Source organism: Ustilago hordei (assembly GCF_900519145.1).
Source record: "Ustilago hordei strain Uho2 genome assembly, contig: UHO2_contig_23, whole genome shotgun sequence".
Lineage (NCBI taxonomy): Eukaryota > Fungi > Basidiomycota > Ustilaginomycetes > Ustilaginales > Ustilaginaceae > Ustilago > Ustilago hordei.
In genome coordinates this window covers 110,241-125,553 of record NW_024545265.1, presented here as the reverse complement: position 1 = coordinate 125,553, position 15,313 = coordinate 110,241, and the positions used below count along the sequence as shown (strand labels likewise).

The window sequence follows — 15,313 nt, the reverse complement described above, 5'->3', positions numbered from 1 at the left end:
TATATACATTTGCATGACTGTATCCATCCATAGTAATACAAGCATTCAAGAAGTGATACATCTGAGAACAAAAGCTTGCTAGTAGCTCCAGGCAGCGCATTGTACTTGCAATCTTCAACTCGCCTTCTGTAGTACCTGAGTTGTCATCTTATGCATTACTACTGGATCGTTGCTATGGCACATCGCTCATGCACGACTTGGCTTTATCGGTGTCTCGCTTGGACCCCGTGAATGCCGTTGGAATGCCAACGTATCTCCAACAGGTCTGCTGCCCTGCACGATTGCAACACGAGGGCAGTAGTAATTTTTAACTCGCTTCGGCTGACAAGAGAATCTAATCAATGCGTGAGATGTTGATGAGTGAGGAACCTTTTTGCGTCCCTCGTGTGGTTCTCTGCACCCACGCACGCTCTACCTCTTGCAGGATATCTGCGCAACAAGACTGTGGGATCCAGCTGCATTTCTAAACAAGGCTATGGGAAGAAGAGGGGAGAGGGAAAGTGTTGGTGTTGAAGAAATTTGCTGTGCTGTTTCCGGCCAAGTGGGGCTAATTTACAGGCATTTGGCCGTTTTCGTTTGCCGCTGTCCAATATCGCGCAGCAAAGGCTCGTGAAGAAGGAGATGACGCAGTTGTGGTTGGACAAGCTTTCTGTTGAGCTGGGCGGGTTGTGTAAGACGGATAGGTGTGAAGGGTGTGGGTTGAGTGAGACTTTGGACAGTGAGAAGGTGAAAGCGGCGATGGCAAGTATGTCTCAGCGGAGAAGTCGATATGCGTATACAGTGTATTTGGCTGCGGGGCAGAACTGTCAAGTAGAGCAGCAATATTTGGATGGTGTGGGAAGCAACGGCCTAACAACGACGGGATAATTCGAGCGTGGTGGCGGTGCTCGACGCTGCATCCTTCCTCTCTCTCTCCTCACCATCCCCATCGTCGGCGCTGATACACACCCAACACAACCTCGATTGATGTTGGCTTTGACGCGACCAGCGTCCACTCGACTTCCCCTGCGTTCAATCAGGACTACACTCGTCACTGCTGAACCCCTCGCTTGGATTGGCACCATGTCCACCAGGAAGGGCAAGCCATCTGGACAGATGCCTACGTTCGAAAACACGCCTCTTCCCGATTTCTCCCTGGCAGCAAGTTTATCTCCACCGCAGCCTTTCTGGTCATCGGAGACGAGGTGCTTAATGGCAAGACGAAAGATTGCAACTCGAACTATTTTGCTAAATTCTGTTTCGACGTTGCTATCGAACTCAAACGGATCGAAGTGGTTGCTGACGATGAAGAAAGGATCATTGAAGCGGCACGTCGACTTACCGCTCAATACGACTTGGTAGTTTCTTCTGGTTGGGATTGGACCGACACCGGATGACATTACGTATCAGAGTATGGTCAAAGCTTTTTTCTGAAGCGGGAGAACTGGGTTACGATCAACAAGTCATCTGCCGGATGCAAGAGAATTCAAAGCTTCGCCAGGTAAACACGAATGCTATCACAGATGAAATGCTCTCAGCTAGAAACAGAATGGCTTTACTCGCACAACAAAACGCACAAACCATCTTCCCCACCACCACACTCTGGCTCCCCATCGTCCACATGGCAGGAAAACTATACATCCTTCCAGGAGTGCCGAAACTATTCGAAACACTGTTCGCCATGCGAGATCACATGCGCCTCGATGCAAACCGCTGCAGACCTTACCGAGTATTGATGCACAGGCGACTACGAGAAAGTAACATCTCTCCCTTGCTAGTAAAGCTAAGCGAGAAATGCAGAGAAATGCACATCAAAGTCGGCAGCTACCGAAAATGGAACGAGGGCGTACAAGTTTCTCTGATCGGAAAGGATTGGAGTGAATTGGAGAAACTCATTGCGGAAGTACAGGAGGCAGTGCAGGGAAAGTTAATCGAAAGTGTTGAGGAACACGGTCAGGTCAAGATAGCGAGTGGTGAAAAACGTTTATTTCGTGAGAACTAAGTTGTCAAGAGTATATATGCTTCTTTGGTCAGTATGTGATGATGAGGTGCCACGTATGACTACATGCTTGTTGAATGAGATAGGCGTCCTTGGTGGGAGTTGACGGATGGCGACGCTGAGCGAGGTTTGCGGAAATGTCGGGAAATGACTAAGCAGTCATGCGTTTTTACTGAAAGTAAACCCAGTTGGCAAACGGTAGAGGTACAGAGAAACTTGGCAACAGCATAGAATGTAACATCGCCAAGAACCGTGTGACACTGTGAGGAACCATGCTAAACAATAGCTCAATTTCAGAGACAGAAAGCGTACAACAACTGCACTTAATCAAGGGGATCCTCGTCAATCCTGGCATAGTCTTGACTATCCGCGTCGTCCGACATATCTTGATCCTCCACCCCGCCATTATTCGCACTGGCGTGGTTGGGTATGACGACCAACCCGTTTCTGTGCTGGTCGAACTTGACTTGGATCTGTGCATCCTCCTTGATATTGATCCTAGCTGACAAAATCAGGATGGACAAAGGCGACAAGAGTTCCTGCTGAATCGACCTGTTCAATGGACGAGCACCCATGGTAGGCGAAAAGCCAGTAGCCACCAGAAAGTCCTTTGCACCTTCATCGAGCACGAGCTTCGACTTGCCACCGTTGGCTTGGATGCGCTGCTCGATCTCGCGCAGACGAACATCGACAATCGACTTGACGTTGCGACGTGAGAGCTTGCTGAACACAACGATGCTATCGATTCGGTTGACAAACTCGGTAGGCATGGCGGCTTTGATGCTACCCATGACAAGTTGTTTGGTTGCCTCGGTCATCTCTTCAGCCTGAGACTCGTTGATGTAGGCGGACCCGAGGTTTGAAGTCATGATGATGATGGTATTTCGGAAGGAGACTTGGCGACCCTGGCTGTCCTGTAGACGACCCTCGTCAAGAACACCGAGGAAGAGCTGGATGAACTCGCGTGATGCTTTCTCGATCTCGTCGAGTAACACAATACTGAAGGGCTTGCGTCGAACGGCTTCTGTCAGAACACCTCCCTCTTCGTGACCAACATAGCCCGGTGGAGCGCCAATGAGACGCGAGATCGAGTGCTTCTCCGAAAACTCGCTGCAGTCGATGCGAACCATGGCATCCGCCGAATCGAACATACACTTGGCCAATGTTCGGCTGAGCAGCGTCTTACCTGAACCGGAAGAACCAGCAAAGAGGAACGATGCGATCGGTCGGTTGGCATCCGCGAGGCCAGAGCGTGACAGTCGAATGGCTTGAGCGACGCTCTTGACTGCTTCCTCCTGACCAATGACCTCCTTGGCCAGTGTGCGTTCCAGACGGAGCAACTTGTTCTTCTCCGACTCGAGCATGCGCGAAACAGGGATACCCGTCCAGCGCGAAACAATGGTGGCGATCGCATCAGCAGTGACCGAGTTGTTGTCCGAGTTGAGACCTTCCTCCTCGCGCTTGCGCTCAGCAGCCTGAAGTTGCTTCAGCTTCGCCTCGAGATCAGGTAGAGCGTAGAACTTGAGATCGGAAGCAGTGGCCAGGTCGTAGCGACGCTCGGCTTCGGCGATCTTGGCGCGAACTTCTTCCATCTTACGTCGAACGTTGTTCATCTCCTCGCCCTTGGCCTTCTGCGCTTCGAAAGCAGCCTTGATGGGGGCGAGCTCATCATCGATGGCCTGAATCTGCTTCCTGGTCTCCTCGAGCGACTGCTTGGACTGGACATCCTTCTCTCGAGAGAGGGCATGGACGGCAATCTCGAGCTGGAGACGCTTGCGCTCCAGCTTGTCGACTTCTTCGGGAACAGTCTCTCGCGAAACCCTAACGTCGGCACAGGCTTCGTCGACAAGGTCGATGGCCGAGTCGGGCAAGCGTCGATCAGTGAGGTAACGCTTAGCCAGCTGTGCTGCCGAGACGATGGCCGAGTCGAGAATGCGAACACCGTGGTGAACCTCGTACTTGTCGCGGATACCTCGCAAGATGGCGATGCAGTCCTCGACCGAGGGTTCGTTGACGAGGATAGACTGGAAACGACGCTCGAGTGCAGCGTCCTTCTCGATGTACTGTCGGTATTCGTTGGCAGTGGTGCAGCCGATGACACGGAGCTTGCCACGTGCAAGCATGGGCTTGAGCAGGTTGGCAGCGTCCATGCCTCCGCCTGAGCTGCCCTGACCAGCCATGAGAAGATGCATCTCATCGATGAATAGAATGCAGGGTGTGCCGTCTGCAGTCATCTTCTCAATGTCGGATAGCACCGACTTGACGCGCTCCTCGTATTCACCGCGGTACTTGGCGCCGGCCATGAGACCACCGACGTCAAGACTGAGGATCTTGCCGAGGAGATTGGGAGGAACATCGCGGTCGACGACACGCTGAGCAAGACCTTCGACGATAGCGGTCTTACCTACACCAGGACTACCAATAAGGACGGCGTTGTTCTTGGTCCTTCGAGAGAGAACGCGGACCGCTCGACGGATTTCAATGTCTCGACCGATGACGGGATCGAGCGAGCCCTCGGCAGCGAGCTGGGTGAGATCGGTGCAGTACTTGGCGAGAGCATCGTAGCCTGCTTCTGCGCTCTTGCTGTCGATGTGGCGACCGCCTCTTGCTTGTGTGATGGCAGTCTTGATGAGTTCTTGATTGACGAGACCAGCCTCCTTGAGAAGCTGCTCAATGCTCTTGTCCTGGATGAGGCCGAGGAGGATGTGGTCTTGAGCGATGTAGGCATCGCGCTGGCTACTCTTCTGACTCTCAGCTTCCTTGAGTACTTTGACGGCCTGGTTGGAGAGGCTAACGTCGTCGGGTGGAGGAGACTGAGAGGGGATCTTGCGGAGCGTGGTTCGAAGCTTGTCTTCAAAGAGTTTGATATCGACGCCTGCCTTGGTGCAGATGCTCTTGAAGAGTGACTGGCTGGATTCGTTGGTAGACTGAACGCCTTGCGAGTTGGACGTGTCGTCTGTCAAAAGAGCCAGAGCAATGTGAGCTGGAGCAATCTGAGGGTGGGAGTGATCTTTGGCAAGCTGAAGTGCTGCCGAGACCGAAGTCTGAGCTCTATCGGTGAACTCGAATGACATTGTAGTTGAGATCGAGCGAGACTAGATGCGAGCGATGCGAGCGATGCGAGAGATGCGAGAGATGCGAGAGATGCGAGAGAACTGGAACTGGTACAGAGATGGATAGAAAACTGCTAGCTGAGAGAATGTAATGCGTAGATGTGGAGAAGGATGCGATGCAGATGATGGAGATGCGAGAATACGTTTGAGCGTTGAGCGTAGTCGAGACGCTGGGTATGTATGAACAATGACGTTCGGTGTGTGAGTTGCTCGAGAGTGTTTGGTAGTGGTCGTGGTTGTGGAAGAGAGGGAAAGTGGTGAGGATGGAGGCGAGTGGGGGCTGTTTATATCCACTTTCCAACGTCTGGACACTGAGTTGTGCTGCCAGAATGTGCTCCGAGAAAGTGACAGCTGAGAAGAAGAAGAAGAAGAAGAAGAAGAAGAAGAAGAAGCGAGACGTGCGCCTGAGAAGGCACTGGAAAAGTGGCGAAACCTCGACACTGAACCAGCGCTTTCCAGCCGCTTCTCCACTACTCGATTTTGCTTGGCTTGCAGAACAAGCTTTATCTCCCGATTCGATGATTGCTTTCCCCGATCTTTCGACTCACCAACACGTGTAGTAGCAAGCAGAGTTCGTCGCAAGACCTCCGACGTTGCCACGAACTTGGCCCCTTATCTCGGTCGCGCCCGGCCAAGCGCAGTCAGAACCAGATGTGTGCGGATAGACGATCGATTGCTCAGCATATCATGTGTCGACATGGGCATTACAAAAAAAAAAAAAAAAAAAAAAAAAAAAAAAAAAAAAAAAAAAAAAAATGAGCAACGGTTGCGATCAGAGGCGGTTGCCCGGGGCATGTGCTTGCTGTGAATACGTCTGATACGCGCGAGACGGTGCTGTCTGTAGCGGAGGTGAGCCAGGCTGATGAGTAGGCGAACCTTGCTTGGTCGACACGCTGGCCCTTCCAGGCAAAAACTCGCCAAGGCCGAGGCTATTGCGCTGCTTCTCCTGAGAGTTGCTCTGCTCTGCTCGCCACTGTCGCAAGTCTCGGGGCAAGAAGGCCAAGCCGGCGAGATAAGCGAGTGCCAAAAGACTTGCCCAGACCCACAGGATCCACCCCGCCCATCGTGGTGCACCCCAAGACCACAGGCTCAACCCCTCGGTAGCATTCCAGATGGCCAACACGGTAACGCCAAGTCCAATGACGACATGGACAATTCTGGATGGGTTGAAACGTTTGGTCTTGTGGCCCAAGACACCGAGTAGGCTCTGGAGGATCATAATGATAAAGATGGCCAGACCAGCTTTGGCGTGGGTACTGTCAAAGTGCTCACCGCCGGACGAAGAGGTCTGAGCGACAATGATGATAAAGCCGATCAGGACAAACAGAAAGGCAGTGGCCATCACGGCTCGGTGGACTGGGAACCACTTGAACATGGTCCTTCCGTATCGACCGATCAGGATGCCAGCAGGTACCAACAAGAACCAAGCTACAATCATAAAGACCATGTGGGCGATGATGACATTGTTGCGCTTGTTGAGGATACGTCTGCCGCGATTCTGATTCGAGCCCGGCTTGAGCGAACCGCTTCCGCTGGCACTGCTGGAGCTTGAGGCAGAGTCGTAGGGCTTTGTAAGGTCGAGATTGAAAAAGCCGTACGCATTGTGACGATGGATGCTGGCGGTGGTGCTAGCTGCAGGATTGTCGTTCTTATTGCTGGCCCAGATGAAAGGTGTCGTGGTGCTGGGAGCTGGATCAGAGGCGGACAATGGGAAGGACCATGCCCAGACGGTGCCAGAGCTGTTGGAGAAGGAAAACCTGTGCTCGAGATTGGCAGCTAGAGCTGTGATGCTGGTGCTTGGGGTATCATGGCCTGAGGTTGTACGTTGGGACATGACAACATTACCGGCAGTGTCGACCCATCCGATCTGTGGCGATGATAGAAAGGCGGCGAACAAGCAACAGGGTGATTAGTGAGTAAGGCTAGTCTCAGATCGTCTAGAGCAGCCAGACAGCAGAGAGATTGAAGGTGCCGACTTACCATCATGTTGGATTTGTCCATCTGACTACCAGTGCCGACAGCGTGCCAGCCGATGGGAGCCCCACCGCCGCTGGCAGTCATGGTCATATTGTACCTCTGTTCAGAGGGGCTGTAGACGACGCGCAGACACAGGTTCTGCGACAACAAGCCAACGAAAGAAGCAAGATGATCAGTTCAAGAGTTCAGGTGTAGTCAAGAGACAGGATCAAGCCAAGCCAAGGGAAACACTTACAGAACTGCATGCTGAGTCTGCAAAAAGCGAGTCGCTTGAAGTCGATTGAGCAAACGCAGCAAGCGCCGATAGGAGGAAGAGGCAGCATGCCGTGATGAGAGTGTGCAGCCGCAGCATGATGATCGCACGCTTCTCTGCCCAAAAGCAACTGTTACAAGAGAGAGAGGGAGAGAGGGAGAGAGGGAGAGAGAGAGAGGGAGGGAGGGAGGGAGAGAGAGAGAGAGAGAGAGAGAGCGCGCGGAAGAACGACGTCGAGAAACGGCGATTAGGCAAGCAAAGGGGAAGGCAGGGGATGGTGCTTGAAAGACTCGGAAGATGCCTTGTTATATATATGAGTTGGGAGGAGGATGCCGCTTTCGAGGATGCCGCTTTGGGAAAGGACGAGGATATTGTTTTCGTTTGCTGACACACTGAACAGCGCCCCTTGTTGTGGTGATGGTCGGGATGAGCCGATGGAAAGAGCCAAGGGCAAGGGAGGGAGAGTCGAGTTCGGTACCAGCCGAGGAGGATTCGAGAGAGGAGCCGGTTGTGATTCGGCAGGAAGAGAGAAACGGCACGGCGGGAGGGTTGAGGTAAAAGAGCACTGAGAGGGCGCCTGCCGAAGGGATGTGATGGTGTAGAAGCAAGCGGCGCGGCGCAGCAATGGCGAATGGAAAGGTAAAGAAGCAATCAAGAGCCAAAGATCACACTCAGATTCCGGGTTGTCCGGGTTGTATCCGACAGAGGACCTGGGTGAGTGAGGCTGTGAAGGGCAGACCGTGGTGGTGGAGGCGTGAGAGAGAAAGAGAGAGAGAGAGAGAGAGAGATCTCATGGTGGGGACGGGCTTGGGAACAAGCTCAAGCCTCGACAACTGAGACGCTGGTGGGTGCTCAAAGTTGTTCTCACGATGCCACACCTCATCTGCGGATGCCTCCGACGGGCAACGTCTCTGCCTCTCTACGTGGATTGACTTGAGATACGATTGATTGCTAAGCTCAGCTACACGTTGAGCAGAAGCATGATCGAACAGCGTGAGAAGCAGCGGGACATGAGGAGAACCAAAGGGTTTGGCCATCCCGAAGAAACGCCGGTTTAGAGCTCGTGATGACAAACGTGATGAGATCTGCTGGCTCTTTGTTCAGAAGTCACAGCTGTGCTCACGCAGAGATATTAGGTGTTGCATCCAAGGCTACAACCCAGGCAGCAACAGCAGCAACAGGAGCAGCCGCCGCAAACAACATCTGCACAGCCAAGCGGTCGAGTCGCATGCCAACATCACGCTAGTTTGCAGGAGAGCCAAGGCTTGAATGAAATCGACAAGAAGAGAAGAACAACACAGCGCCAAACCGGACAGTCCAGAGCACATTGGCCGTGGAGGTGACAGCGAGACAGCGCATGTAAGCGAGCAAGCGAGCAAGCGAGCAAGGAGCCAAATTGCGCAAGGAACGACACGAGAGAGCCAAATTGACGGCCGCCTGCCACGAGAGGGAGTTGAAAATGGCGCAGAAGCGTTTGCTTGATGATCTTCACTGTTGCTGCAATTGAACCGCACCGCACGGCATCATATTTTCACAACTTGGCTCCGATTCTCCTTTACTGTAAGCAACGGCAAGGCCGACAAACCAGGCCGGCCTTTTGCTTTCTCTGTTAAGCTTCCAACAGCAGCTTTCCCACGGTGGGCTTGAGAGGATCCGCTGTGAGTCTGAGGCTGCAAATGAATCAGGGCTCAGATGGGGCTAGAGCGCATCAGAAACAAGCCTTTATCGTCGCTCGACCCTTTATCATGCTCGGGCGATGCGCTGCTCAGCACCATGCAGCCCTCCTCCGGTCAGAGCCCAAATGGAAATTCTTTATCACGGCCACACATCCTTGTCGGCTCCTCCGTCTTTAAGCGCATCTGTTCTTTATGCTTGTCCAGCTATTCTGGCGAGATTTCGGAGCAAGCCCGAAGCTGACACATGCCGTTCAGCAGAAACAGAGTGACGTGGTGTGTCTAGCGTAATTGGGCCCAAGTAAGGATTGCGATCGGGAGAAAGAGACCAACTGTACTTGCAAGGGTCACATCCAATCAGCTGGAAAGAAAGAGAGAGAGAGAGAGAGAGAGAGAGAGAGAAAGAGAGAAAGAGGGAGAGATTCCGTCCAGGCCGAACTGACTGGCCTTCATGCCGCCGGCTTTGACGCCTCTGTCTTTTCTCTGCGAATCAGAAATGGGAGGGAAAGGCACTTCTCTGGGCCGAGAAGCGACCGTTGAATCTCTTCAGCCTTGCATCGGGCGATCCATTCTGTCTTGGCCTTGAATCTAACCCGATCTCACAGAGCATTGACCCGACACAGCCTCGTTGTAACCCTCGGCAGCTGGTAAGCAAGGATACTCTCGTCTTGATTCAGTTGAAGATGTGTCGGCAACTCAAGCAAGATGCACGTGTCACGGCTGAGACACCGAGGCACAGGAGGCTTACTTAAGTGAGAAGCACAATGAGATATATGATTGTTGTCATGGCAACAGCTCAGTGGCACTCAGTATCATAGCAACATAGGAGTACGAATGAAGTGACATGTCCCGCCTTGGATAGGACTAGAGTGGCGAATGGAGTATATATACATGTTTGTCATTTAGGTTCACACTATGAAAACTAAGCATTACATAGAACATACAACTGTTGTTAAAGGGAGTCTGATCATGACCCCAATAACACTGTGTATTAATTGTTATCTTCAATTGATTAAGAGTCTGAAGAAGCTATCACCGAGCCAACCGAAACTCATCAACAACAATGGTAGAAGACACTGAAATAAGGGTCAAAGGAAGCAGAAAAGGCAAGAACACCCAGGTTTGGGTAGACAATGATGCCACAAACGAGAATGAGCTGGAGGTCATCGACAATGAAGCCGACGAAGACACTGACTCTGACTCCGACTTCAATGATGGCAACAAGCGATATAACTTTCACACCCTAGCAAAACTCCTCAAACCCATGCCAAAGCTCACGTCATGCAGCTATTATAGCTGGAGCACTCACGTGAAATCTTTCCTCTGATCTGTGCCCCATGTGATGAAACATCTTGAGGGAACATATGACAAGAAGCACCCAAAATGGAGCTGCTCCCTCGATGATGCTTTAATTAATGCCCTGTGTGGAACAATCGACACTACCGGAGAACACAATGTAAATTACCTCATTCTAGATGTAACCAAAGAGTACCTTACTTTCAATCAAGTATGGAGAAAGATCGAAAACAGTCTCATGAATGAAGCCACCAAAACATCTCACAGACTTGCACTCATCTCGCAGCTCAATGATACAAAGATGTTTCACTTGGATGTCAGAAAGCTAATTCAAGAGATCTGGTCCATACAGACTGAAAGCAGCCTCCTCAGCAAACCATTTGCCGATGATACATTGTTCTTGGCTCTGCAGAAATGCATGATCCGGCATCTGGTGTATAAGGAGACAGTTGCTACCATCCATCAAATCGACTTCAACACCCTAGCCACTGCACTAAGCATCCAGCAGACTGCTGTTGAGAGCATTCCCGCGCAAAAGATCGACCCCCGACAAGCCAGCACTAGAACCACTGGCAACAACGATCAAAATGAATGGACTGGAGAGACCGAAGCTGAGGCTGACAACAGCCATGTGAGCTTGAGGAATGCAGGCAGACCATGCCAAATCTGATGCTGGATCTGCAAGTGACCTGGGCATGGTATTAGCCAATGCAATGCCTCGGTCACCATCCCCAAAGACTCCTGCCTCGCTAAACCTAAATAGGAAGCATGGTGCTCCCTCACCCTCCCATTGAAGTGGCAAGACCCCCCAAACACAAAAGAGACAGCTCATTGGATCTTGGATTCAGGGGCAAGTTATCATATGGTGAACAACTATAGCATGCTCATCCATCCGAGAACTTGCCAAAAGTGGATAATTACCACCAGAAGCGAGGTCTTGGAAGTGGCAGCTATAGGAGATGCAAGCATATCAACAGATTATGGGGAAATCTCCCTACAAAATGTATTATATGTGAAGCACCTTAATGTTAACCTTCTGTCAATGAATTCATTAACGGATGAAGGAGCACGAGTGATATTGGACACAACCAGCAGTCAAATTTTTCTAACAAACGGCATGACACTTAAGATTGCAAGAATCATGAGCGAGGACTTTTGGAGTTCCGAGGCAACACATGGCAAGAAAGCACGATGGCCACATCAACACCATTGTTTGAAGGCATTGATGAGGAGTTCGAGCATATTGAGAATGAGCTGAAAGTTTCAAAGCAACAACTATGGCATGAGCATCTCAGACACCCAGGGAGGGATAAAACTAAGGCAATCATGAGCAAGTTAAAAGATAAGCATACCATGGAATTGGATCCAAACACCACTCTGACATGTGAGCAGTGCATACGATCCAAGAGCACAAGTGCTCGAATGGGGCAAGGTAGCGGCGAAAGAGCCATAGGGCCCCTGGATCTTATCCATACCGATCTAATAATAGATTTATCCCACATGACAGAGTACACATGCACATTAGTGCTGGTCGATGACCATAGCAAGTATGTGTATGCACAGCCATTGACACAAGAGAGTCATGTGTTTATGCAACTCAAAAGGATTGTTTCATTCCTGGCAACACAGATGGATTGGAAGCTAAAAGCAATCCGATCCGATCAAGGAACTGAATGGAGAAGCAATGATGCATTGGAATGGTCGCTAGAAAGGGGCATAGAGTGGCAAACCACTGTAGGATACAACAGTAAACAAAATGGACGGGTAGAGAGAATGAACAGGACACTTGGAGAAAAGACAAGTACATTGCTAATGCAGAGGAGACTACCCAAGAAGTTCTGGCCATATGCAATCAGAGCTGTGGCATTCAAAATAAACCTCACTCCAAGCGTTGATAATGAATTCCCTTACCAAGTCATGTTCGGCAAGTTGCCGGAGTGAGCTTTAAGACTTCTATGAGTGTTTGGTTGTCTGGCATGGGTAAACATACCCAAAGTCAAATGGGACAACAAGAAACTGGACCAGCGAGCTGTCGCATCCATTTTCTTGGGATACAGTCTAGAGAGAAAGGGCTGGCTATTCTACAGCCCAGACTATAATCTGAACATATTCTGGAGCAATTCAGCAAAATTCATGGAATCAAAGTGCTGGTCAGACAGAATGGAGTGGCGACCAGTTGACACAAAGGCGCCCCCAGCAATGATGACAGAAGAGAACTTTGAAGATCTAGGATACAACAAAGAAAATATATTCGACAAAACAGATGAAGGGCCACTACAAGAATACATGGATATGGAGACAGATTTGGAAGAAAGATTAAGCAGAGGAACAGTGGAAGTGATGGAACAAGGACCAATTGCCAAAGCCCAGATTGACAGTAAATCTTTTGGACTCATGGTGACGTGACCAGAATGGAGAAAGAACCTGGACCCAACTATACATGAAGCAATGAATGGAGAAGACAGAAAGCACTGGGAAGAAGCCATGTGAAAGGAGCTGGATGGGTTAGAAGCGATGGGCACATGGGAGATTGCCGACCTCCTGAAGGGTGCAAACACTGTTGACACACATTGGGTACTCAAGATCAAAACAGATGCAAACCTTGTGCCGACAAAGTTCAAAGCCCGGCTCATGGCACGAGGTTTCACCCAACACGAGGGCATCGACTACACAGAGGTCTTTGCACCAGTAGTGCCCATCCAATCCATTCAAGGGGTGATCGCCATTGCAGCAATACAAGACTGGGAAATAGACTCTATTGACGTAAAACAAGCATACCTGAACTCTACTATACACCATGATGTATATCTAAAGCCCCCAGTAGGAATCAAAGTACCACCCAGAAAAGTGTTGAAGGTAGTGAAAGGACTGTATGGTCTGAAACAATCAGGCTGAGAATGGAACATTGAGTTAGACTCACATCTCCGGACAATCGGTTTTCATTGCATGCTGAGTGCACCATGCTTATATTCAAGAGGGACAGGCAACAAGATCACGATCATTACAGCATATGTGGACGACATGCTGATAACATCACCCAGTCGTGATGAGGTAGACTGCACTAAGCAAGAGATCATGGACAAATGGGAGACACAAGACAATGGGAGAATCAAAGAATTTCTGGGTATCAAGATCACATGTGATAGAAGGCAGAGGAAGATATCTCTGGGTCTAATGGCATACATCAAAGAAATGGTGAACAAATGGTTAGGAGGAGCAAATGAGAAATCTTGGGTACCTATGCTGAGTGTAGTGAACATTGCTGGAGGTGAGAGATGTGACCCCCAGCAAGCAAAGAAGTACCAAGAGTTGGTTGGCCAACTATTATGGGTCTCCAACACAGCCCGACCAGATATTGCCTTCACTGTTGGCATATTATCATGATACATGTCAATCCCGATCGACAGTGCATGGAAGGCAGCTATTCATGTGGTAAAGTACCTGAACCAGACAAATGAATATCAGTTACACTTAGGAGGGGAGGCAAACGAGCACTCGGATACACCGGTAACGATGTATACCAAGGCAAACTGGGCATCTGACCCCACAAATGGATGAAGGAGCACCTCGGGGTCAATAACATATGTGTATGGATGCCCAGTGAGTTGGAAGTCTCATGTTCAAAAATGTGTAGCATTGTCAGCAGTCAAAGCAGAGTTCATCGCTGCTTCCAAAGTGGTGCAAGAAGCATTGTTCTTCTCATACTTGCTCTGGGATTTGGAGATCACAGACATTTGGCCCATACTATACACTGATAGCCAGGGATGCATACAGGTGAGTAAAGATCCAGCCAAACACTGGAAGTTAAAGCACATCAACACATGGTATCACTTCATCTGCAATCATGTGCAAGAGGGTGATGTGGCAATCAAACATGTTGGGACAGCAAACATTGTTGCAGATGTCTTAACAAAACCTTTACAGGGTCTCAACACCTCACGATTGGCTAGGATGATAGGGCTGGAGATCCCGCCAAAGGGGGGAGTTGAAGATGCATTGGCAACTCAAGCAAGATGCATGTGTCACGGCCAAGACACCGAGGCACAGGAGGCTTACTTAAGCGAGAAGCACAATGAGATATATGATTGTTGTCATGGCGACAGCTCAGTGGCACTCAGTATCATAGCAACATAGGAGTATGAATGAAGTGACACATCCTGCCTCAGATAGGACTAGAGCGGTGAATGGAGTATATATACATGTTTGTCATTTAGGTTCGCACTATGAAAACTAAGCATTACATAGAACATATGACTGTTGTTAAAGGGAGTCTGATCGTGACCCCGATAACGCCGCGTATTAATTGTTATCTTCAATTGATTCTTTCCAACCATTCTGGCGATCCAGCTGGACAACTTTCTTTGGCCGGGTCTTAAGCGCTTCTCCGCTTGATACTAAACAAAGCACAGCCTCATGCACTTGCTTGCATGTCGATTCCATCTCGAGAAACCATGGGCCACAAAGATGTGTGTCACACGCGATATGCTTTGGAAGCCAACAAAGACAAAGAAGCGACGGCATCGAGGAGACAGGCACTGCAGCATGACCCTTTCAGCTGTCAGGTCAGACACGTGGACTTTTTCTTCGAATATGTTAAGATAGCAGCATTAACATTGTACCTTTGAAAGTGCATCTTGGGATCGGGGATTTTGCGAATCGATCAGCGGCACATCTAACCCTATCTCCAATCAGATCGTCCTTCGATCTCCGATCAGATCGTTCTTTGCCCGATCCCTTTTGTAGCTGCTTACGTCAACCAACATCATCATAATATTGGAACGTCATTCTCGAATGTCAAACCTAAACCCTTCACCCTTCACCCTTCACCCATGCTCCCTTCTTCCCTCCATCCTTTCATCCTTTCATCGCTTTGGCCCTTTTGTTCGCTCTTTGACTTGTGGTCTTCTCGCTGTAAGAGGGCCGAGGGTATTGCCTTTGCTTGACCTTTCACCGATGCAAGTGCCCACCACCCTCAACCCTAAACAAAGCCTCTCCCTTGCCTCAATATCCGCCCTTCAGCAAG

At 50.1% G+C, this 15,313-nt stretch overlaps 3 protein-coding genes across 3 annotated transcripts; 1 reads left to right on the top strand and 2 right to left on the bottom strand.

The window, feature by feature from the left end:
• Positions 1 to 966: 966 nt before the first annotated feature.
• Positions 967 to 1,981, top strand: UHO2_07035 (uncharacterized protein; the record flags this gene model as incomplete). Its single annotated transcript, XM_041556491.1, has 3 exons — positions 967 to 1,103; positions 1,142 to 1,350; positions 1,392 to 1,981. The coding sequence occupies 3 exons, from the start codon at positions 967 to 969 to the stop codon at positions 1,979 to 1,981; spliced, it is 936 nt and encodes a 311-aa protein (XP_041412425.1).
• A 320-nt stretch (positions 1,982 to 2,301) lies between these two features.
• On the bottom strand, positions 2,302 to 5,052 carry UHO2_07034 (putative heat shock protein HSP104 (endopeptidase Clp ATP-binding chain HSP104); the record flags this gene model as incomplete). Its single annotated transcript, XM_041556490.1, has 1 exon — positions 2,302 to 5,052. One exon carries the CDS (start codon positions 5,050 to 5,052, stop codon positions 2,302 to 2,304), a length of 2,751 nt encoding a protein of 916 aa, XP_041412424.1.
• An 811-nt stretch (positions 5,053 to 5,863) lies between these two features.
• Positions 5,864 to 7,420, bottom strand: UHO2_07033 (uncharacterized protein; the record flags this gene model as incomplete). The annotated part of the gene is made up of 3 exons (XM_041556489.1): positions 5,864 to 6,958; positions 7,072 to 7,206; positions 7,304 to 7,420. The coding sequence occupies 3 exons, from the start codon at positions 7,418 to 7,420 to the stop codon at positions 5,864 to 5,866; spliced, it is 1,347 nt and encodes a 448-aa protein (XP_041412423.1).
• Between the last annotated feature and the right edge of the window lie 7,893 nt (positions 7,421 to 15,313).